At 38.3% G+C, this 23777-nt stretch overlaps 1 protein-coding gene across 2 annotated transcripts; it reads right to left on the bottom strand.

The window, feature by feature from the left end:
- Nucleotides 1-222: 222 nt before the first annotated feature.
- Nucleotides 223-23191, bottom strand: DYNLT5 (dynein light chain Tctex-type family member 5). 2 transcript variants are annotated; one of them, XM_041771679.1, is made up of 5 exons: nt 23056-23191; nt 20930-21058; nt 9910-10001; nt 3488-3612; nt 223-2648 (listed from the first exon to the last, which is right to left on the bottom strand). In XM_041771679.1, the coding sequence occupies exons 2-5, from the start codon at nt 21040-21042 to the stop codon at nt 2445-2447; spliced, it is 534 nt and encodes a 177-aa protein (XP_041627613.1). In that variant the 5' UTR covers nt 21043-21058; nt 23056-23191; the 3' UTR covers nt 223-2444. The 2 variants fall into 2 exon arrangements, with proteins under 2 accessions (XP_041627613.1, XP_041627614.1); XM_041771680.1 differs by having other exon boundaries at nt 20930-21048; nt 23056-23155.
- Nucleotides 23192-23777: the final 586 nt, after the last annotated feature.

Consider the following 23777-nt stretch of genomic DNA (forward strand, 5'->3'; position numbering starts at 1 on the left):
GTCACTAAAAGTGGAAGGGAGTGTTTATGTAGAGAAAAGCATGACTGAGGGGTCCGTGGTGAGGGCTGGCATGGCAAGTCTGGCAAGAAGGAGGTCACTTTAGGAACACCTATTGGGAAGGCAAAATACTAGGTAAGTTCAGGGTGTCTCAAAGTAAAACAATTCCCTCAAATTTACTGAGTCATTTCTTTTTTTAAAAAAAATTTATTTTTAAAACTGAGGTATAATTGATATAACATCCTGTAAGTTTAAGGTATACAATGTGTCGACCTGCTACATTTGTATTTTATGTTATGATTACTTCCATGGTGTTAGCTAATGCATCCATCAAAATTACCTATCATAAGGCTTTTTGTGATAACCAGCATCCTTCCAAGTTAGCTGCAATTAGTGAGACTTTACTGTATGGTCTTATGCTGCTCTTTAATTGCTGGAATTCATCATCGACTGTCTGAATTACAGTACATGGCAATATGCTGTTTAACTGCTTCCTTTTTTTGCTTTTTAACTACCATCATTTTTTAAGGTTTTGATTCCTAACACAGCCTAGGACAGATGGTAAGAAATTATCTCATGGATGAGACTTTAAGACTAAAAAAATAAAGCCATTTTTATAATGGACTTTCCACGTACTAAGGAATTTTCTCCATTCTGATTTACTTGTGCAAAATTGCAATACGATTTCCCTTGCTATTGCTCCAAGAGGGGTGATGTTTGCAAATGTGTAATGAAAATATGCAGCTCATTTACTTACTGTACTTATGACCTAATCCAGATTCAGAACTGGCCTATGGAGATTGACAAATACTGGTTGCGATGAATTATTACACAGACACATTCCCACGAAAGCACTAATAGAAAACATAATGAAAATTCACTAATTCATGTTGAAAAACTACCTTAAGGGCCACAACAAACAGAAGGCAAGGGATTTTAAAAGTATACATTTTTCAATTTTTTTTTAGTATAAGTTTTGGGGTAAAATAAGACATCAATACATTTTAAAACTATAGAGCATTGACTGCTTTCTCATTTGCAAAATTCTTTTTTGATATGAATTACACATAATTTTTTTCCTTAGGACTATAGCATTGCTAATTTTCTCCACATGTGTACAATTTGTCTTTGACCTTTAACAAATGTCCTCTGGGCAGTTCACTTACCAGCCAGAAACAACACCTCAGCATCATTTTATATGCACACAAAGGGTTGAAAGCTCCGTAAAAATAAATGATCCATGGTACAAGCTACATTAGCCAGCAGAATAATAAGCAATTTCAGCCCTGTAAATTTCAGTGCCATCCATTCAAAACTGCACTGGGTCACTTTAGCATTCAATTCATAGGAACAGAATAATAAATACACATGTTTTATTTGTTAAGATGCCAGCTATATATTTTGTGTAAAAGTTTGTTAGCCAAGGAAAGCCTATTTAAAGGCACATCAGGCAGTGTATATTTAAAAGCAGTGTCTCTCTCCAATACATGATATTAAGCGTTACAGATACATTTACTATTAAACATCATGTATATTTAATACGACAATGTCTACTGCAGTGCCCTAAAAGCCTTTGTTCACTTTATAGTTTCCATTACTGGAGAGCCAACATTCAGTTCTCCCACAATTTTGTAAAGTGCAGGCAACCCACAAGAGCTGCTAGTTTTAGCTAGCAGCCCTGTGGGACTACAATAATTGTTATGAAATCATTAATTCTACCTCAGCAGTTTCAACTGTCAGGTACATGTAACAATAATTGCAGTTAATGAATGCTGCTCAATTTATTAAGTACAAAATGAAAACCAGTATTCTTTTATATGCAGCACTGAAGACACATTAACATTTATCATTTGTGTATACCGTGTTGAATATTCTTCTGTCCTTTATTGGCCAGGGTACATAGTCACTTTTTTTAAAAACTTTTCTTCATTAAAAAAAAACCACACACACCGGAAATTTTCACTCTCTATATAAAGAGTAATTAAAATAATTAGTACCAACAGTAATATTAAATTAGAACTCATGTCTTTGAAAAACAATCCAGCAGAACCAATACTTAGTTCTTCCTTTGGATAAACAAGAGTCTTTCTTGTGCCACCTTTCCCTCCCTCAGTTCTTTGAAGAGCATTAAAAAGTTCAAAAATTCCAGTTGTTTGAAATATTAATGTTGTTTTCTTCTCTCTCTCTCTCTTTTTTAAAGATCTGTTTATTCATGATAGACATAGAGAGAGAGGCAGAGACACAGGCAGAGGGAGAAGCAGGCTCCATGGTGGGAGCCCGACACGGGACTTGATCCTGGGAATCCAGGATCATGCCCTGGGCCAAAGGCAGGCGCCAAACCGCTAAACCACCCAGGGATCCCCTGTTGTTTCCTTCTCAAACTTTTGGGCAGTAAAGCTTTTGTGTACATAGATACAGCCTATTTCTTGATTTAAGAAAGTAAGAACTCACTCAAAGTAAACTGCATAGACACTTGCAAGAGCAAAGAGAGAAGAATTTCTGAAAACATAAGATGAAAAGGTATCACTTTTAGGATCCCAGAGGCATCTGCTTCCAATAAGAATGCTCTGACTATTCAGTTGTCCAATGTGAACAATCACAATTAGCTTATACCGTGGAATCAACAGGTCCTTCACCTGGGTTTTAATAACCTAGAAATGAAAAGAAAAAACAACAAAAAGGTCCTCACTTAGCCACATGGAAACTTAGGAGTCTATCTTTGTCATTAATATGGTGGATTTAAGAAAATCACATGATGTGTTGTAGATATTTTCAGTAACTATAGAAACTTAACTATGATTTCCTTTAAGCACTGTTCTCATGAGATAGGATATTTAAGGAGAAAATTATAGCACCAGCAATAAATCTACATTTCCTAAGACACATGGAAAAAGTATAATCCAGAGAACAGGACTTAAAGGATTTATCACATTCTTTGAAAATCTATGTTAAGATGGCTTCCCTTCAAAGAATGTTGGCATGAGAGTTATGCCACGTTGTTTATGTCTAATTAAGGGATCACACGTCTGGTCTCCTGTAATATGACTAATCATGAATGTTTATTAAAGAATTTGTTACAGAGAATTAAGTAAAGAAAAGCTAATGGAGTGTCAGCACTTTAGTTGATAAAAATAGAAATGTATTTAAAGGCCACAATATCTATATTTGATGCACTCCAAGAAATTACCTTGAAGAAGAGAAAATGATCATTAAAATATATCTTTGACAGTAAGTTTTTAATAAATGGAGCAGTTATAAACATTTTTTAAACAAAATGCCTGCAAAATGATACACATAATGGTTGTTTTAGACAAAGGCTTTTTATACACACACACATACACAGAATATGACCTAATAAATATTTTCATAAAATATAAATTAACTTTTTTTCTACTACTGAAAATTAATTGCCTTCATCAAAAAAGTAGGGGGTTGTCCTTTTAGCAATATTCTAGTTTTAGCGAACACTTCAGTCAAATCATGCATATACCTCAGAAATCGTTTTAGTCATCTGTCTGCAGAGCTCTGGTTCATATTGTTCTTCTTGAAGATAGTTAGTTAAGACATCTTTCAGGATATGATTGACAATGACCACAGGAAAATGTTTGGTAGGACCTGAAAATACAGATGAAATTTCTAAGTAATTTCAAATGACATCCACCCACCCATAGGCTAATCAAAGGAGAACTGAATCATGGAGAGACATTTAATCTTCTGGGTGGTCCTATTTAAGGGAAAAAAATAGTCCTAATTAGGTTTCCAGTCAGGTTCTCTGGCAGAGGACCAGAAGACAACATGCTCATCCATTTACTAGGCTACCTAAAGAGTGTATTCAGTACCATTGAGGTTTGATATTGAAAGTGTTAATGACTTACTGTAAAATGTTAACATTTTTCTAACTGACTCCCGGCTCTTTATCTCCCCCTTCAATCTTATGTATATCACACTACAACTGGAAGGGTCCCTCTAAAACCCAGATCTGGCCATGATATTTCCCTTAGCAAAGTCTAAGGTTCAGTACCTCTAGCCCTTTCGCCGCCTACCATAGCTCTCCATGTAGATGCTGCTCCATCTATATAGAGAGTTGTCTTTTAAGGGATGTTTGTGTCCATCTGAGAAATATCCACTCATGTTTCACGGCCAGCTCTAACATCTTCTTCTCCAGGAAGCCTTTCTCCTCTCTTCAGGTTAAAAAAAAAAATCATTCCTTTCTTTTTGTTACTCCCAGTACCCTGGGTCCCCATTGTTCCCAATCTCCCAGATCATATTCAAAGCATTTCTGCTTTTCTCCCTAGTGAAATGGTAAGCTAGGTCATATTTTATCTATCTCAGAGTCTAATATACAATGCTAAAAGCACAGGAAATATTTAATGTATGATTTTTAAATTTCAAATAGAAGTAAACATTTTAGAGTTAATGATCATAGTACAGATAACAACTACTTTTACTGAGCTTTTTCTACATGTCATGTACTGTGATCATTATATATTTATTACCTTACAGAATCTTCCAACAAATCTTTGGGGTGAATTTTACTATTCTCTCCATTTCATACATGGGAAAGCAGAGGTTTAAATACATTCAGTGACTTGCTCAGAATCACACAGTGGCACAGTGGGATGTACTTCTTGTTTTATCTGACTTGAGAGCTTATATCCTTAACCACATTTAGTGTTCAGGACATAAAGTTTCAGATGGATCTTCCTTATCCAACATCCCAGGAATCTTCCCTGTACTTCCAGGGAATATTAACCTCATCATCATTCTGTCATTGTACAGCATGTACATGTCCCCAGAGCCTGGCATATAGCGACTCAATCATTTGCTGAGTTGATATGGATAAAGGAATGAGATCAAGAATTACATCCGATTCTATTTTAACAGTCATCAGTATCTTGTAAGTGTTTATTTTTAATCACTGTATCAGAGTCTAAAGAAATACATGGCACACTAAAAGCAGGACAATTCCAGGAGGATTTAATAAAGAGACTCCTTAGGAAGTTTTGAGCAGGATGTAGGACCAAAGGATGGTGCAGTATCCCTTGGCTAGTGAATTGAGGGTGTTACCTCCCACTCCAGGTTTGATGGACCTGAAAAGGGAACTCTTACTAGATCCAGAAGAAGCACGTGGAAAGGGCTCCTTTGAAAGAAGCTACACCCTGTAGGTGAGTTAGGTCAGCCTCCTGGGGCTCAATAAATAGTATTTGTATTCTGATGATTATATAAGAATTGTTCAATTTTAATCAGCCTGGGGAATGAATCTGGATAGGTAAGGGAGAGACACCTGATCTGATGGGTATGATGATTAACCCCAATATTTAGTTAGCAAGAAATCTACATTCTATAGGACAGACAAGCAGTTATAAAAACAGTAGGGCTGTAGGTTTATAACTCCAGCTTGGTCCTGATGGCTTCTCTTTCATGGGGTCAACGTATGTACCTACAAGCCTCTGTGGCTCTTTTACATTTCCATTTGTGTAAGGCTAAATTTGAGGGTGATTTCCCCGTTCTATTCAAGAAATTTAAAGATGATACAATTGACTTGAACTAAATTAAGTAGAATACATATGTTCTAACTATATTTTTCTGGTTTTCACTCCTTCCTGCCAAGCAAGCATATTGCATATACCTTGGCCTACATCACTCACATGGAACTTAATTTGGCCACATAGCTTGTATGCATTGTTCCCTTCAGCAAATAGTGAATTCCCTCAATATTTATCTGTTTAGTACTCCTCTCTGTCATTTGGGAACAGCAACTTGCCTCCTAAGAAGATGAGTTTTCCATCTCTAACCAGATGGTCCTTTAGGATCTACCATCACCTCCTTGAGCCCAAGTCCAGGTTATTGTAGATTGGCCCAGGAGTGGCACTTGCCCACAAGCCAGTCCGCTTAGAATCCTTTCTCAGAATTTTGATTTTAAACCGAAACTAGGAATAAAAAGTCAACCTCTTTATGGTGATAAAAGTTAGGACATGTGATGCTGAGGAACTGCAGAAGGCCATGATTCTCACCATGGAGAGGAAGCCAGGCCACAATGAGAGAAGGAGGCCCACACCCAGTTTAGTGCTGGAAACACAGAATCTTGGTTGCACTTGAGTCTCTGTTTCCAGTAGCCCCTACTATTTAGCTGTACCAATGTCCTTTCTGCACTTGACTGTGTATATGTTTTTTAAAATTTCATTTACCAGATCCTATTTTGAAGATATTTTGAAATATCATCATGGACTTTTTTTTTTTCATTTGTTTTGTGACTTCTCCCCTGTGCAGCCAGAATCATCCCTTGCCTTGCTCATGCTGGGATGCTGAGATGCAAAGACAGAGAAAGAATGAATGTTCAGCTTTTGACTTCCCAAATGAGATCCCTAATCTACTATCAAAGTCAACTAATGGGAATGGCAGAACTTTTTTCTATTTCTTTTTTTTTTCTTTTTGAGTGGATTTTTTTTCTTTAGGAGGAAAAGATATTTTTAGAAATCAAAAAGCAAAGATCTGAAGAAAGGTTGGGATAAAAAAAGAAAGGAGAGGAAAAGAAAAATAGGAAAAAGAAAGGAAAGAAAAAAAAGACTTGTCACAAAAATAGATTTAAGGTACAATAAATAAATATTTGGTTATTTAATTTGTCTGTGTGTCAGCTTCTTCAAATTGGGGTAATAATAAGAATTATCACATATTGTTTTTTGTTAGGATTAAATGAGGCAAAATATTCAAAATGTTTAGAATAGTGCTGCCATGCACAACTCCCCCGCCCCTCAAGACACACACTCATTAGGTATTTATTATTATTAGTGTTGTTGTTATGGTTGGCCACCTCATTTTGAGGGAGGAGATGGGCATTGTTCTTGCTGAGAAGGCAGCAAGGTTGGGTGAGGGTATAAGTAGGAAGGCAATTAGACCTCCGCAGTCAGGAAGGACCTCAGGGGGTGGAGTGAGGTCAGGGTGGAGAGCTTGGCAGTTTCTGTCCTTAAGAGCATCTGATGAGGGGATCCCTGGGTGGCACAGTGGTTTGGCGCCTGCCTTTGGCTCAGGGCACGATCCTGGAGACCCGGGATCGAATCCCACGTCAGGCTCCCGGTGCATGGAGCCTGCTTCTCCCTCTGTCTGTGTCTCTGCCTCTCTCTCTCTCTGTGACTATCATAAAAAATAAAAAAAATAAAAAAAATTTTTTAAAAAAAAGAGCATCTGATGACAGTGCCTAATCATCCTATGGAAGCTGAGCTCAAATGATGTCTCTCTCTCTTTCTTCTCTCCAATTTCCAGTTCTACTTTTGTTATGTTGTCTACATTCTCAGACAGGCTGTCTCACTGTGGCAGCAAAAATAGCCACCAATATAGGTCTTATCTGACTTCCTGCTAACTGTCAGTGTTTTTAAAGAATCAGATACTTCTTTAACCATTGCTCCAGAAAAAGTCCTGTGGAGAACTCATTCCGTAATTCATAGGAAATTATACTGGATGTCACAAAAGGCCTTTTTTTCTTAGTGATTTAAAGTGAAATCCTAGATTCAGTCACATTGAGAAACTACCATAATGAATGAGGAAGTAATTTAAATGCATTCCTTCATTTAGTTCTCACAAAATCCCTATGATGTATGGACTATTATCCATTCTTACAGATAAAGAAACTGAGAGTCAAGGGTGCTGATACCTTGCTCAAACATTATTTACTTAGGAATTGGCAAGACTAGTACTCAAATTCAGACATCCTGGATCTTACATCTTGTATTTTTCTCTATACTCATGTTTTAATAATTAATTAATGAGAAAATATAAATGGTGTTTTATTATAAGAAATATACTTTGATTTTTCCATTCCCTGTTCTTTTTTATTAATTATACTTATGTTTCATCTCATTCTGGCTATAATTATCCAGATACAGGGAGGACAAACATACTAAACATTTAAAATGCTTTTATATGATGCAAATATTATTGGATAGAATTGGAAAAAATAAACACAATAATGCTGATTGACAGGTTGCCCCCACAGTCGTTTGGGAAGTACTGCATTGTGTAGATGTGAGAAAATCTTTACCAAAGGTCTACAGAGTACCTTTCAGATGCAAAATAATCTCAGAAACAAGTAGAAGTGGAAATACATTTTTGTTTGAGTATCAAAAGATGGCTAGTTGAATGCTTAAGAAATGGATTGTCAAGCATAAAAGACTTTAATCATAAAGGAATAATTCACATGACTTTTTGTAAGAAAATATGGGAAATACTTTATACTAAGCTATTTCTAACATTGCTTTTCTAACTTGGTTCAACACTCAGTACTTCTTAAATTGATAAGATGATTTAGTTTATTTAAGGAAATAAGTTATGAAAGTACATGCTTATGAAGAAGAAACACAGGACTTCATATTTCAACTCCTTTATCTTGTCAAAATCTGTTTCAAACCCTTTCAGCATGCAGAGCCCAATGTCATAGGTATTAAATGGTTAAAATCTTTTAGTTCTAAGTGGAGGAAAACCTGACCCAAACCTACCTTGTCTAATGAAAAGTCTAAGAGCAGATAGCTGAATTTAGGATTCAAATAATTACATTAGGATTTGGTTCTCTCTTGGTCTCAAGCTTCATATATTGGAGCAAGATGGCAAAGGGTGCTATACCGCTACTTCTTTCAGGTTTCAGAGACTAATAAGCTTCTTCAACAGCTCAAACAACATTTTCTAAGTTGAATCTCAAACGTTTTGATTAGCTTGATGTATCAAACAGTCATATGCTATCCCAGAATTGATCACTGTTATATCTCTGAAACTAGTGTCAGCTTTAGCAGGATATTAATGGATCAAAAGTGGTAATGATGGCAGTAGCAGGCTTCCCCAAAGAAAACTGGGTAAGGTTACCAGAAGGAGTAGAAGATTACACTGGAGGGCAGGAATATTAGTTGTCTACCCCAGCCACTGTGAAAATACCAGTAGACTGACTAATTATGGAGCCTTGAAATCCATGTAGTCTTGGGAATTACTGTAGAAAACTGGCTACAAGGCCTAATGGGATGCACTGATGGTTGTAATTTTCTTGAATTTTACTGGCTACAGATGGAACCACTCTGGCCCATAGAGTCCTTCCTTTGGTCATTGGTAAGTCTCTGTGGGATTTCTATGTAGCAATAATTATATATAGTGGGCAGATAATAGTGGGCAGGTACACATTTAGAGAAAACAAGTCATTCTATGAAAAGACATGAATGGGAAAAGGTATTCACTGTGGACTCCATCTGGGAGCATAGGGACAGGTGCAAAGATCTTTGTTTTCAAAGACCCAAAGCCTCAGCGGAAAGGGATAAACACTCTGTCAACAAGGGACCAGAAATCATTTGCTTTTGCTTTGAAGGCTTTTTTCTCCACCTATCAACAACATTAGTTGGGTTTACAGTATAAAACTTAAATGCATATCTCTTCATTTAATTGAACATAGATAAAATTACTCTACAGGATGACCCAGAAATATCCAGAAATAAACTTCTTAGTTCAGTAATACACAATACACATCAGTGCTGCCAATGAATTGCTTGATATTTAGGAAACGCTGATAAAGAAAAGTAAGCAATTTGGTCCCATCTTGCAGAGGAAGAAATTAAAACCACATCAAATCACTTAATTAAGATCTATTATATTGTGCTAATATTGAAGATAATGCCATGTTATCAGATATTATTTTAAGTTAATAATGAGATCAGAAGTTTAAAATAAGGGGCTATCTGGGTGGCTCAGTTGGTTGAGTGGCCAACTAATGATCATGCTCAGGTCATGAGACTGAGCCCCACGGTGAGCTTCATGTGCTCAGTTTGGAGTCTGCTTGAGATCCTCTCTCCGGCTTCCTCTGCCCCTCCCCCACACTCTAAATAAATAAATAAAACCTTTAAAAAAAAGTTTAAAATAGAAATGAGTGATAAAATAACACACCCAACTGATAGGTGTTTTCCATCTGAACTGTAAGGCAAGAGGCATCATCCCGCTGGCTAGGTTCATCCATATAAGAGACAGTACTGGTGGAGCTAAAAGGAAGGAAGAAAACAAATTTCAATAGTTATAATAAAAATAACAAAATATTGCTGCTTTCAGCAAAAATGTTACAAAGGCAAAGTTTCTCTAATATTTCAAGGAAATTTCAGGTAAATAGGCCTGTGTCCTAAGTCTAAAACATTTTAGAGATGCAACCATCAGGATACCTGGGTGGCTCAGCAGTTGAGTGTCTGCCTTCGGCTCTAGGCATGATCCCGGGGTCTGGGATTGAGTCTTGTATTGGACTCCTTGCCTGCTTCTCCCTCTGCCTCTGTCTCTGCCTCTCTCTATCTCTCATGAATAAATAGATAAAAATCTTTAAAAAAAAAAAAAGAGAGAACAATGGAACCATCAGGGCCTAGAGAAATTACATGGAGTAGGTCTCAATATAGTGGTTGAAGCCCAGGAAGTCCAAGGCATCTGATGACTCAGAAAGTGTCCATGGGCTGGTCTGTCTTTGTGGTAACAGAATACATGCTTCAAAGGCCATTGCCAATGGCATGTCTACCACAATGCAAAGGTTCTCTCCTCAAAACCAACAAAAGGGACTAGGGAATATAGGAGGAAGCTTAACATGTTGGGAAATATATATATATATATATATATATACATATATATATATACATATATGTATATGTATATATATATATGGCATATTATGCTTTATAAAAGTTCACTCTTATACATACCACACAAAATCCCCTTAACAGAAAAAAGAAAAACAAGAAACTCAACTACATGGTGAGAGAAACCACAATTCACCCAAATTATCATAAATCACTCGTATCCATCACCCTTTTCAATACTAAGAAAGGGTTTTGGCTTGGTTACCAAGGCAATATAAGCTTATCCAGGTGCTGAACCAGAGACCCAAACAAGGAGGAACCCCCAGTGTACCTCCAGCACCACTTAATTCAGCTTAGTTCAGAGGAAATTCAACTGTCACTAATGAGTCTCAGCTCTAACCCCACCTGTGAAAATGGAAGTTAAGACAGATGTCATTTCAAAGGAGATACTACAATAGTGTGTGTGTTTGTGTGTGTGTGTGTGTGTGTGTGTGTGTGTGTGGTTATGCGTGTTTCTGAGTGACCACTTTTCTAAGCAGGCTATGTTTTTGCTTTCATTAAATGACAGATATGTTCTTAATCTTTGGCATTTTTTTTTCTCTGCAAGATTAAAATACTTAGTTTTCAGCTGTTTGGGATTAGTAAACTTTTTGCAAATGATATTTTAAGAAAATCACAGATAATCTGTTTTAAAAATCCTTAATACAACTTGTATAATAAATTAAGGTTTACCCACCCATCCCAAGAAATTGATGCAAGTAATTATGGCTGCATTTTCACGATAGATTTCTGGATTAGTGATTTAGTTTGCATTCTTGTAACACCTGCTTTTCTCAGTTTTCTGCTGCCCTTTGAAGTAGCAACCAACCTGTTGGGCTACATTGGCTGCAGGTGTTGTGGGCAGCACCCACAGAAGATGATTGCTTCTGCTCAGAAAACCCCATGTTGCAAAAGCCCCCTGATTTGAAGATAAACCAATCTTTCCTGATTTTATATGGGCTACTTTTCACTTTGCAAAAACGCTTTTCATCAAATATCTCATTTTACCTTCACAAGACTCTCTTAAGTACACAAGTTATTATTCTACCCATTTCAGAGAGAAAAAGGAACGAAGCAAAGGGCTTAATGCCGTACGTGTAGGAAAGGCACACTTGGATTTCAAATATCCTATTTACTTTCCAGTAACAAAGTCTCACATACAGTCATTTCTGACAGAACAAAAACAGGGATGATGACTATTTGAAATAATTAATGACTGCATTTGAAACTCACAGCAAGTGTTAATAAAAACCCAATTTCTTTCTTACTGAACACCATATTAAAAACTCAGAGAAGTAGTATTTGTACAAAACTCAACATAGCATAAGTTGGAGGTCTCAGACAAAAAAGCAAATGAGGCTTTTTTTTACAAATAGTCCTCACTATTGCTTTGTTCCATGTTACTGAGAAATTGATCATCAGTGCAGTACTGTTTATCAGTATGAAACTGGAAAGTGTGATAAGGGCAGTTTTAAAAACCCACTGGTTAAAGATAGGTTTGCAAACAGAAGGTGCTGCAAACTAATTTTTAAGGGCAGCCTGGGTGGCTCAGCGGTTTAGTCCCCACCTTCAGCCCAGGGCCTGATCCTGGAGACCCGGGATCAAGTCCCACGTCGGGCTCCCTACATGGAGCCTGCTTCTCCCTCTGCCTGTGTCTCTGCCTCTCTCTCTCTCTCTCTCTGTCTATCATGAATAAATAAATAAGATCTTCAAAAAAATAAAAACTTACTGAAGGCAATTTCATTCAGTGCCTTTTCTTTTCCACAGTAATCGTGTAAACAGTACATGTTCATTGTAAAAAGTTTGAAACATAAAAAAGTATAAAGACTAAAGTAAAACTACACAAAAAAATTACTAACCCCAGTGGTTACCTAACCACTGGTAACATTACAAAAATCTAAAAATCTTTTTAGACAGGATTTTGCACATGGGAGCGTAAGATAGATTGTGGCTTTTTTTTTTCTTTACTCAAGAAAGTATCATGGATGACTTCCTATGTTGTTAAATAGTAATCTACATTAATATTTTAAATATCAAGACAGTATTTAATATATTAACATATTATGTTTTATTTACAGACTTGTTCTCCTGGTCATTCTAGGCTGTTTCCAAAATGCTACTGTTGTGGAGAAAGCTGTAATAAACATCATGGCAGGAAGTACCTGTCATTCTCTCCATCTTCCTTGGTAACAGAACTCTAAATTTGTGGGGATATTTCTCTCTACACTAAAGACAAATTCTTGGATTTCTTTGGTGCTATTGTGGCCATGTGGCTTGTAAGCCAATGAGACGTTAAGTGGAAATTTTGGTTGAGATACTGAGAGAGTTTCCTCAAAAGAATGAATTAATCAAAAGGATCCTGTTTATATCCTTGAGGACTGGAATGTGGATATGATGGCAAAGGTTCAGCAGCTATCTTGGGTTTTGAGATGACCTTATACATTATACATCAGGAAGAGAGAAGAAGGCTAGGTCTCTGAATTGCTTCCCTCCAAACTTCTTCTACATAAGAGAAAAATACATTTCTATTTTGTTTAAGTCACTACTTAAAAAATATTATTATAAGAAGCATTATATAATACTGATACAAATTCTAACTGATACAGAGTTTGCTACTTGGAAGTGGGATGTTGCAAGTACTGGAGAACAAAACGTGGAGTTAGTTTTGGGGAGAAGATAGGGCTTTGGAGAGTGATATTTCAGATATTTTGCTGTAACCTGGCATCCTTTCTCATGCAGAAGGAAAATATTCGGTTTGCCTATTGCCTTCTGTACCATGTATCTACTAAAACTATAACTTTGTGAAAAATTACAGAAAATTTTTACTTGTTAGTTTAAAAAAGATTCTGTTTATGGTATTTTTTTGAAACTAAGATCTATTTGCTCCCACATTAAAGGAGAAAGTTTGGAAAAAGGAAGAGAGAAAAGACTGGGCTGAACAGAAAAAATAAAATATTTTTTCCTTGAAAAAAACATGGAAGGAAGAGATAAAATATTAAAATGCTTGCAATCTGGGTAGCTAACATTAAACCAGAATATGGGTTTGTAAATTTTTAGAAATAGGAGAAATTCTATATTTGAAAATGGGGAATGACCAATGGCAGTTCAGAATACTTTTGGAAAATAAGTAGAACATATTTTCTATTGATAAATAGCTTTACTCAAGCCTTTTGAAACATTTTTGGATAAAAAAAGCAATTTTATAATTTTAGTTATCAGTGCTGTACACAGCAGAAAACATTTATTAGGTATATGTCACAACATTACAAGTGGCTACGTTTCAGTAGAATTATGACCAGATTTTCCAGTTTATAATAATCCTTCTAGAGAGATACACGATCTCATCACAAAGGGAATGTTGTAGTTGATCTTATTTCTTATTTACTGATTTTATTGATCTTATTTCTTAAAGGTGAAAAATGCTCTTTGTATTTTGTCTATGTGTTTCATCAGTTATCGGAAGCTAGAAAGGAAAAAGATTCAATTAGCAAAATGTATCCAAGAGAGTTGTCAAGTTTTAGGAAGGAACGGAGATGAAAAGTGAACACAGGAAAGCCGAAGGTCTGGCAGAAATTATTGATGAAAACAAGGAACAAATCAACCAATGCTATCCTGGGAGAAGAGTAACTATTTGTCACCCAATGCAAGTTTCAGTAATACTTGCAATCATGTGTACTGCTGTGGAGGACACACATGGCATTAACCTGGATGCAGAAATAGCTGAACGACAGTGGTCCACAAAAACAAAAGGAACCCTTCTATATTGTACCTGATTGACATTGGAAGCATCCATGCCAACCCAACAGTCTGTGCTCTGATCATGCAGGAAAGAGGAAAAAGAAAATTAGCGATGGAGTTGGAATACGTTTACTCTTCCATGATATTCAGTTCTCCTGAAAACCTCTTACAAAGGTACTTGCTGGTCATCCCTTTAATTACACAGAATAAACAAAGGATTGTCTTATTTTTATGACTGTTAGAGACAGTCGTAATTTCAATTAAGTCTCACCAGCCTCAATACCATGTAGTTATTATTGAGAATTTATTTTCAGTCATTTTCACAGACATTATTACTGAGATGTTTTGAAGCTGCAGTAAGAAATAATATTTGAATGCATAACTGCCTTTGAACCATTAATTTAGTAGATTAAGAAAGTCAAAATATCATCTCTTTCTTCTATTTATAACCATGAAATACCTGGAACTACCATATTTTGAATGGTATCATTTAAGCAGTTTTCACTCCTAAATCTACTAAAGTTATATGCTGCCTCCCAGTGGAGATATTTCAGGGCACACAGTGTAAAAAGATTGTATAGATCAGGGTGTATAGGTTTGGACTTTTGTTCTTTTGTTTTTCCCTCATTCTTTCAACAAATAATTATTGCTCACAATGGGCAAGCTGGTGATATGAAGAAAAATTAGATTCCTTTGCTCAAGAAACAAGGTATTGAAAACAACATGAAATACGCATAAAGGCTCACTTATTTGAGAACTTTCTGCCTCAAAACATCCAAAGGATATTTTTATGAATGTTATGTTTAAGAGCAAAACCATACTAACTTTTCCCCTGTCAGCAGAAGGTGGCAGTTGCCTAGTAAGGTAATTTAGTTTTGTGGCCATCTAGTTTATAGTATTTTTTCTGGATTTTTATGTAGCTTTGAGATATTTTATTCACATCATTGGCCCCATTGTACCAGTAAGAGAAAGGTTATAATAGAAACAAAGGTCAAGATACATCCTCATAAATGAAAGAGAGAAAAATGACATGGCATGTGTTCTTCTAGGATATATTTTTCAAGAGCATGAATGATTCTGAAGGACAAAGGATAAATCCCACAACCTGTAAAAAATCTAGTTCTGATGTGATTGAAGATAAGCCATGGAAGGTGACTGATAAAATAGAATAATTTTGAGTATGTGGATAGAAAATCAGAGCATCTGAAGCCACTGAACTAATGTTCACTCAAGAGAAGGTGAGGTCAAAGCCAAAGGCAGCTGATGAAAATTCTGTTGCAGCTCCTGGATGAATGGAAAGATTCATATATGATGTTTCCATGTATTCGTGGGTCTATTTCTGAAGTTCCTATGTGTTCCATTGGTCTGTTTCTCTATTCATGCACCTATGTGTTCCTGCATTTATTATCATTTTTACTTACTACAACTTTGTAGTATATCTTAATACTTGATTGCATTCCCAAGACAGTTTTTACAAAGATGCCAATGAAGGACTATGTATGAAAATGTTCCACATGGCATGTGAAAGCCAATCTCGATGTTCATCCCTAGGGGAATGGATACAAACATATGTGATGATATATATTAAGAACTACTATGCCACAGCAAGAAGCAAAGAGCTAATCCATAGTTACACAAGTATATTAAAAAAATAAAAACGCTGAACAAGATATATGAAATTGAGAAAATAAAATGAGATTTATAGCACAACACCATTTGTGTAAATCAAAATCCTTGGTAAGTACTTGTTCCGTATTCTTTTATTAGATGGTCAGTCAGGTGTGGCACAAAAGGACACAGAGGAGAAAAAATAAAATAAAATAAAATAAAAAATAAAAAAAGAATTAAAAAAAAGGACACAGAGGAGGAGCCCAGGAAAACACAGCTGACTGTACTCACAGATCCTAGAGATAAGATACATGCCATGCCATGCAAGGCTATGTGGAAAGACACCAGAGTGTTATGACACAGAGGACAGCAGCCAGGGAGAGATAAGGCTAGAGCCTTTATTGGGGTTTCTGAGGAAAAGGCACAACTGGGCACGAGAAGCCATTCAAGACTAGCTAGTCTGAGTAATTTCAGTGGGCCTGGTACTTGGCTCTGGGCCAGTTAAGGCAGAGGAATATTGCATGGGGTGTGTTGGGGGGCACATAGAGGGAAGCTGGCTCTGGATAGTTTGCATGTATATCTAAGGCATGTTTCCTAATGAGACATCGGCTAGCTTCAAGAATTGGCTAGACCTGGGAGGGGCATCTCTCCCCAGCCAGAAAGTTTTTTTTAAATGTCAAAACAGCATAATACACAGAAAATTACAGTACTTAAATATGTGTATTCTTGTAGCACGTGTAGTGCTGTGTATATGAGAGTGGGTGCCTTTTGAGAGTTGGGAGTGAAGTGTGGAAGGGGAAGAAAAGGAACAATCAGGTGGACACCAGGGGCCTCACCCACATTGGTGATGACACTGTGCTATGAAATGAGGAAAATTTTTAACTCTGTTCCCGAGAGAAATAAGATAATAAATGAGATAACTGAAGATCATAAAAGTATCTTCTCTACTTAACCCACAGGATTTTTATGAGAATCATATGGGTATTGTATGTGAAACAGTCTCATAACCTATCAAATACAACATAATATGAGTTTTTACTGTGGTTTAATTTCAGATGATGGTAATTTCAGTTTTCTCAAGTTTCTCTCTCTTTGAAGGGGGGAAGCTGTATCTCATCTAGATCTTTCAGGGGCTTTACTTTTATTTAGATGGCAAAAGAACTTATCAAAATCAGGAAACAGATCAGGAAACATCATTTTGCGATTCACCCCCCCAGCATAATGCCTGGAATATACTCATTGGTCAATAAATATTTATCTCAAATGAAGTCATGAATTCAGGATTTTCCTTTTTGCAGAAAAAAAAATTACCAGGTGGCTTTCAGTTTACTTGAAAAATGACCTTCTACAGAGTAAAACTCTACAGTTAGTTACCTTTACATGCCTAACATGTGACACAATAATTGGCACAGAGTAGTTCAGTAAACCTTGAATAAATGAGTAAGTGAAAGAATACAGTATGGCCTAATGAGTGTGTTAGATACCACCAGTGTGGTTTAAATAGAGAGCTGTGGGATCCGTACTCTAAGTTCTTGTTATACAACATTGCTGTAATTTTGGTTTGAGACAAAAGAGAGACTCTTTATTCTCCAACCTTAGGCTTGACCTACTAGTTGAATTACTGTTATTTTCTACTTACAGAGAAAATAAACCTGGCTAGCATGTCACATTATCCTGGGAAAGTAACTTAACCTCAGGCTTCTGTTTCCATTTTAAGAACATGAGAGAAGCACATCTGTTCAAATACTGTTTGAAGGCTGCCAAAGGCTGAGCTTCCAAAAGAAAGATGTCACTGTCAATACCTGCTCTTACTCACAGATGGGAAACAAAAGGTTCAGGTGAATGAATAGAAGAGCTTCATTAACATAGGTTACACATAGATAGCCAATTTTCAAAGAATGAGAATACCTGTCTATACACAAAAGCCCATTTTGCCACTTGCTAATTCTGTGGCTTTGGAACATCAACCTTTCTAGGCTTCTGTTTCTTCATTTGTAAAATGGGGACGACAACAGCATCTATTTTAGAGAGCAGGATCAGCCAACATTTCTGTAAAATGCTAGAGCAAATATTTTGGCTTAGTGGGTCCTATGGTTTCTATTGCAACCCTTCTACTCTATAGTGAAGCAGCCAGAGACAATACACACATGAATAGGTGTGGCTGTGTTCCAATAAAAGTTAATTGACGGATACTGAGATTTGCATTTTTATTAATACTCACATGACAAAAGTATTATTAAATTTTTTTCAACCATGTAAAAACCATACTTAGCTAGGGGACCATACAAAAATAGGGGGTAGTTTGGACCTGGCCCTTGATCCAGTTTGTCACCCACTACTACAGAGCTTCTGTGAGACTTAAATAAGGTCATGGTGAGGGCTCAATAAATATGAGATACTTTCAGCCTTATTTCTATCAATTATTTAAGTGAAAAAGCAAATAAAATTCAAACTTGTAGACTAAGTATGATGACAACTAGAAAGGTATGAAAAGAAATATGCTGACATGCTAACAGTTATGATCCTGGGAGAGTAAGATCCAGCTTAAGACATTTCATCTTTTAAAAATAAAACATAAAAATTATATTATAATGAAAACATAATTTAAATAAAAAAGATCCAGCCTTAAAAACAGTTAATAGTAATTATACCGACTATAAATTCAATCTTCCATTCATAATTCAGAAGTCATTTTAGATATCCATTATGCCCAGGGATGAATCTTAAGAATTAGTTACTACTGTAAAGCAATGTAGACATAGAAACCAAGACTGGAGGGCTAAATCTATGCCAATGAGAAGTGCTCATCTCATCGATGAGAAGCCCCAGAAGTGACTTTCCAAGTATGTCTATCTCCTAGTCTTCTTTGTCTTCCTTATCAGTGTGTTTACTGCTGTAAAGGCAAATAAGTTCACAATCTAACAAGAAAAGACAGACAAGAAAACAGCCTAGTATAGTAGTATGTAGAAGAGAAGAGCAGCAGGAACAGAAAAGAACATCTAACCTAGCCCAGAAGAGGAAGTGGTTGTAGTTGAGTAGTTTAGAGAGAGCTTCCTAGAAAGGTGGAGCTGGACCTAATCCTGGAGGAGGAGAAGGAGGAGAAGGAAGCCAAAGTATAAGAAGAACATTCCAGACAAGGGTACCCCATGGGAAAGAAACATGGCAGCTTGGCTGGAGACAAGGCAAAGCACTGAGGATTATAAATCTGCAAGCTGAGTATGGCCAGAGAGTAGGATGGAAGTAGGCTAATGGAGAACACAGAGTTGGAGAAGTAGGCAGATATCCCTGGGCCCTATATGCTTTACTCATGATTTAGGACCATCCTAGTCACTAAATTATTCCTTGACCTCTAAGCCTCAGTTATTTCATGGTAAAATGGTGAGGATGTGGTCTTCCTAGTAGGATTAATGCTGGGGATATTAAATGACAGAATGTATTTGGTCCTCAGTAAATTTCAGGATAGGTTTTATAAAATTGAAACTGATCTACTAAAAAAAAAAAAAAGAAACTGATCTACTAAAAAAATATTTTAAATACTTTTCAAGAGAAAGGTATATGCTTTCCCATAAAACTCTGAAATTTCAAAACAATGCCACTGATTGATAACCATTGAGCTTTCAGAATTATTCTGCTAGCTCATTTCATGAAGGAGAACCATTTGCACAGTCCAGTCCCAGACAGTGCTAAAGACCTTGAAAGTAAGTAGGAGCTAGCTTGAGGAGAGAGCCTCCTAAATGGCCTCTGTACTGAAGGGTACTTGGAAGCCAGTCGTTTGCTTTCTAAGAAAAAAAAATTCAGGTAGAGGATCCATTCTGAATGTTTTGATAGTCTGAATTTCTTTTTTTTTTTTTTAATTTTTATTTATTTATGATAGTCACAGAGAGATAGAGAGAGGCAGAGACACAGGCAGAGGGAGAAGCAGGCTCCATGCACCGGGAGCCCGACGTGGGATTCGATCCCGGGTCTCCAGGATCGCGCCCCGGGCCAAAGGCAGGCGCCAAACCGCTGCGCCACCCAGGGATCCCAATAGTCTGAATTTCTAACTGTGAAATACATCAATGAAATTATCACTTAAATGTATCTGTTAGTGAAAAATCTATCCTCATGTGTTGGCGATACAATTTCTGTATTTTTGTTACTTTTAATTTGTATTTATTATATTTCATCAATTAAAAAAGAAAGCTAATTATTCAAATTTAGCTGTGGTGTTCTGATTCTATATGACTTTCTCATGCTTTAGAAGGGAAGATGTAAAATGAAAATGAGGCAAATAAGAATGACAGTTTAGTCTTCAGATGAGAGCAGGTTTTTTTTTTATATAACCACAGGAACATGATTTATGTCAGACTATTGTTATAAATATTTTCTTGGAAAAAGTTGAATTTAAGCTAATAATTATTATTGAATAATTTAAAAAGGAACTTTATCTTTTTGTTTGTTTGTTTGTTTTGAACTTTACCTTTAAATACTGGAAATAGTAGCCAAAATGGCTTAGGGTCAGAAGTAAAAGTTGCAGAGGTTAATTTTTCTCCCAGTTTTACTTCTGACATTAGCTGGGATTGCTACTCCTTTACATTTTCTATCTGTAAAAGAGAGAGATTGTATTTATAATCCACAAATGATCAGATTATGAAACAAAATCTATGTATTTATATGATCCTGAGGAGAAGCATTTATATGATACTAAGGAGACACAAAAGAAGTAGGTAGTCTGCACTGCACATGGCATTTCTTTGGGGTAGATGATTTTTGGGGGATGCTATCTGAAATAGTAAAAAATGTTGCTGGAATCAATATACCACTTAGATTTTCTCACTCTCCTTTTTTTTTTTCATTTTTAAAATATAGCCCCAAAAGATGACTCAAAATATTCCATTTGCCCATTTTCTCCCTTTTTATATTCCAAAGGAACACTATGCACTGGTTCATTCAATAGTTGAATTTAGGTTATTAGATATTCAGTTACTCACTTTTTGGTATAACCATGAAGTTCCTTCTGCCGGAATTCACGACCACTCAGAGAAGACACACTCCTCCTTTTCCCTAAATGAGCCATCCTGTCTTTAGCAATGTCTGACATCATCCTCACCTATGGAAAACTTTTGTAAAACAGCAGACAAAAGATCTGAAAGCAGTTTAGTTAACGTTAACACCAAGACTCATTCTAGATTAAAAAACATAATTCTTCTATCATTTTTGAATGGGAAAGTGCAGTTTCCTTAATAGTGATTTTTAGTGTATGTTGTCATTCTGGACAGTATAATTGGGAACACGAAAGCTGATAACTTTTGTCTGTGCAATAGTATATTAGTATAGTATAATTCACATAATCAGATATTAAGCTGCAGCAAAAATGCTTAATAGCAGAAGAGGTTTAGTCACTGAAAAAAGCCTTGTGTAGAAGAAAGATGTTACTTCACACCCGAAAGCAGTATTTTCTATTGCCCTTCCCTCCAAATTAATCTTGATAAAAGTTTGCTAATTAATATTTGTTGTTGATGCTTTATTTTAAAAATTAAAATCGTCTTCCCCAAAGGGTAGTTTTTTCAAGCAACAGTGATTTTCTTTGTAGAAAGCACACAAAATTTAACCTGTAACAACGTATTTTATTAGAAAGACCACTTCCTTCCAGCTAACGTTTGTCAAAAAGGTGGTAGTAGGAACGGACTTCCCAGAATTTAGACTGTAGGTCTACTGCCCTATTGCCTATATACAAATTTAGACATTCATTTAAATTATTTTATAATCTGTAAATCTGAGAGCCCTAACAAGGAAACACTGTGCTAGACAGTAACACAGAACTAAGACAGAGTCCCTGCCTTCAAGGAGCGGGAGTGGAGTCGGCAGGGCACACAAGGACACGATCTAAAGTGTGGGGATCCCTGGGTGGCTCAGCAGTTTAGCGCCCCCTTCAGCCCAGGGCCTGATCCTGGAGACCAGGGATCTAGTCTCACCTCGGGCTCCCTGCATGGAGCCTGCTTCTCCCTCTGCCTGTGTCTCTCCCTCTGTCTCCCTCTCTGTGTGTATCTCATGAATAAATAAATTAAAAATCTTAAAAAAATAAAAATAAAACCTCTGTGTGATAAGTGTCAGGTAGAGAAGAGCAAAGGGCACATGGAGGGCACATGGAATGGCAGAGGTACCGTGTGTTGGAACCGAGGCACTGAGGGTGTGTGTGTGATTCTGTGCCTGTGTGTGATTGTGGCTCTGTGTGTGTGTGTGTTTGTGTGTCTGTGGGTGAATGCCTGGGTAGGCACAAGTGTGTCCCCATGAGTGTGTGGGGCTGCATGTTTGAGCGTCTGTGTGCATGGATGTGTGTGCCCAGGGAACCTGTGTGGGCACCTGTGTGTATATGAATGATTATCTGTGCACCTAAATGGGTGTGTGCCTGTGTGTGTGTGTGTGTGTGTGTCTGTGCATGAGCCTTTGTGTGCCATGGGTCTGTGTACTGAATGTATGTGTGCACTTCGGTGTGTGTGCTTGGAGTATATTAGAGTCTATGAATGTGAGTGTCTGTGTATCTGTGAATGCGTGTGTGTATGTGTATGTATAACGAGTGTGAGTGTCTATGTGAGTGTGTCTGTGTGTAGCAGGCACACTGTGCCTGGTTAAGTGGGTCATCCAGGTTCTGATCCAAAGGAACCCTAGGTAGACCTCAGTCTGCTCCCTGGTTCCCACAGGCCAGAGCTGGAACCTAGGGGTCCCGGGGGTGTGGCCGCCAGGGCAGTCGGGCCTCAGGGACACTGCTGCTCCCCCAGCACACCGGCTGGCCAGCTCTGCACAGGCCCTCACCCTAAAGCTCAGACACGCAGGAAGTCGGTGGTGGGGTGAGGGGGTGGCGTGTGGGGAGGGGTGTGCGGTGGGGCGGGGCTGGCTGGGGGTGCAGTGAGCGCGCCGGGTACCAAAGGCCAGGATTCACTTGCAGTTCCCAAATTTGGGGCCACTGTTTCTTATTTGTTGCGGGGGGGGGGGGGGGTTGGAGCGGGGTTGGGAGAGGTCGAGGCCCAGTAGACGCGCCATTCCTTACCCCAGGGCCGTCCCCCCTCGAACCCGCTGTGTCTCCCGGCCCGCGGCGCCGCGGGGAGCGCGCACTTACCTGCAGCGGCGCGGGGCGGCGGCGGGGCCTCGGGGGCCTCGGGGGTCTCGGGGGCCTCGGGGGTCCTCGGGGGTCTCGGGGGTCTCGGGGCCGCGGCTCGCCCGCTGCAGGAGCCCGCGGCGCTGGCGAGGCCCCCTCCCGCGTCTCCTCCGCCCGCGGCCGCCGCGCCCTCCGCGGGGCCGTGCGCCCGGTCTCCAGGGCGACCTCCCCGAGCGCTGCCCCCCCCCCCCCGGGCCTCCGCCGGGGCCGCGCGGTGCTCCGAGCTGCCCGAGGGTCGTGAGGGTCTCGCTGTCCCTGCCCGGAGGCCGCCGTCCCGAGCCCGCCGGTGCCCGGGGGCGGGGGGTGGGGTGGGGGGCTGGTTTATCCTGCGGCCAGGAGGTCATCTGGGACTCAGGGTGCAGCAGCCTGAACCCTCGTCCAGGTTTTCCCCTAAGTGCCGGGGGAGGGGGGGGTCAGTTGTGGGAAGTAGTGGGGTCTCCTGGGACAGGAAATCCGAGGCGCAAAGAGAAAGGAGAACTCCCTTTCCCTTTCCCAGACCTCGGACACCACTTCCCACCACCCTGTTTCAAGGTCCAGAAGCTTGATCACAGGGATCCTTTATTGAGAGCTCACATCTACCAGCTACTGGCAGTTGGCTTTAGATTAGGTTGTCCCAACAACTGTTAAGGAAAGGTGGTTCTCCCTTTACAGACACAGAACACTGAGATTCTGAATCCTTAAAT

This window comes from Vulpes lagopus, chromosome 10 (genome assembly GCF_018345385.1).
Source record: "Vulpes lagopus strain Blue_001 chromosome 10, ASM1834538v1, whole genome shotgun sequence".
Lineage (NCBI taxonomy): Eukaryota > Metazoa > Chordata > Mammalia > Carnivora > Canidae > Vulpes > Vulpes lagopus.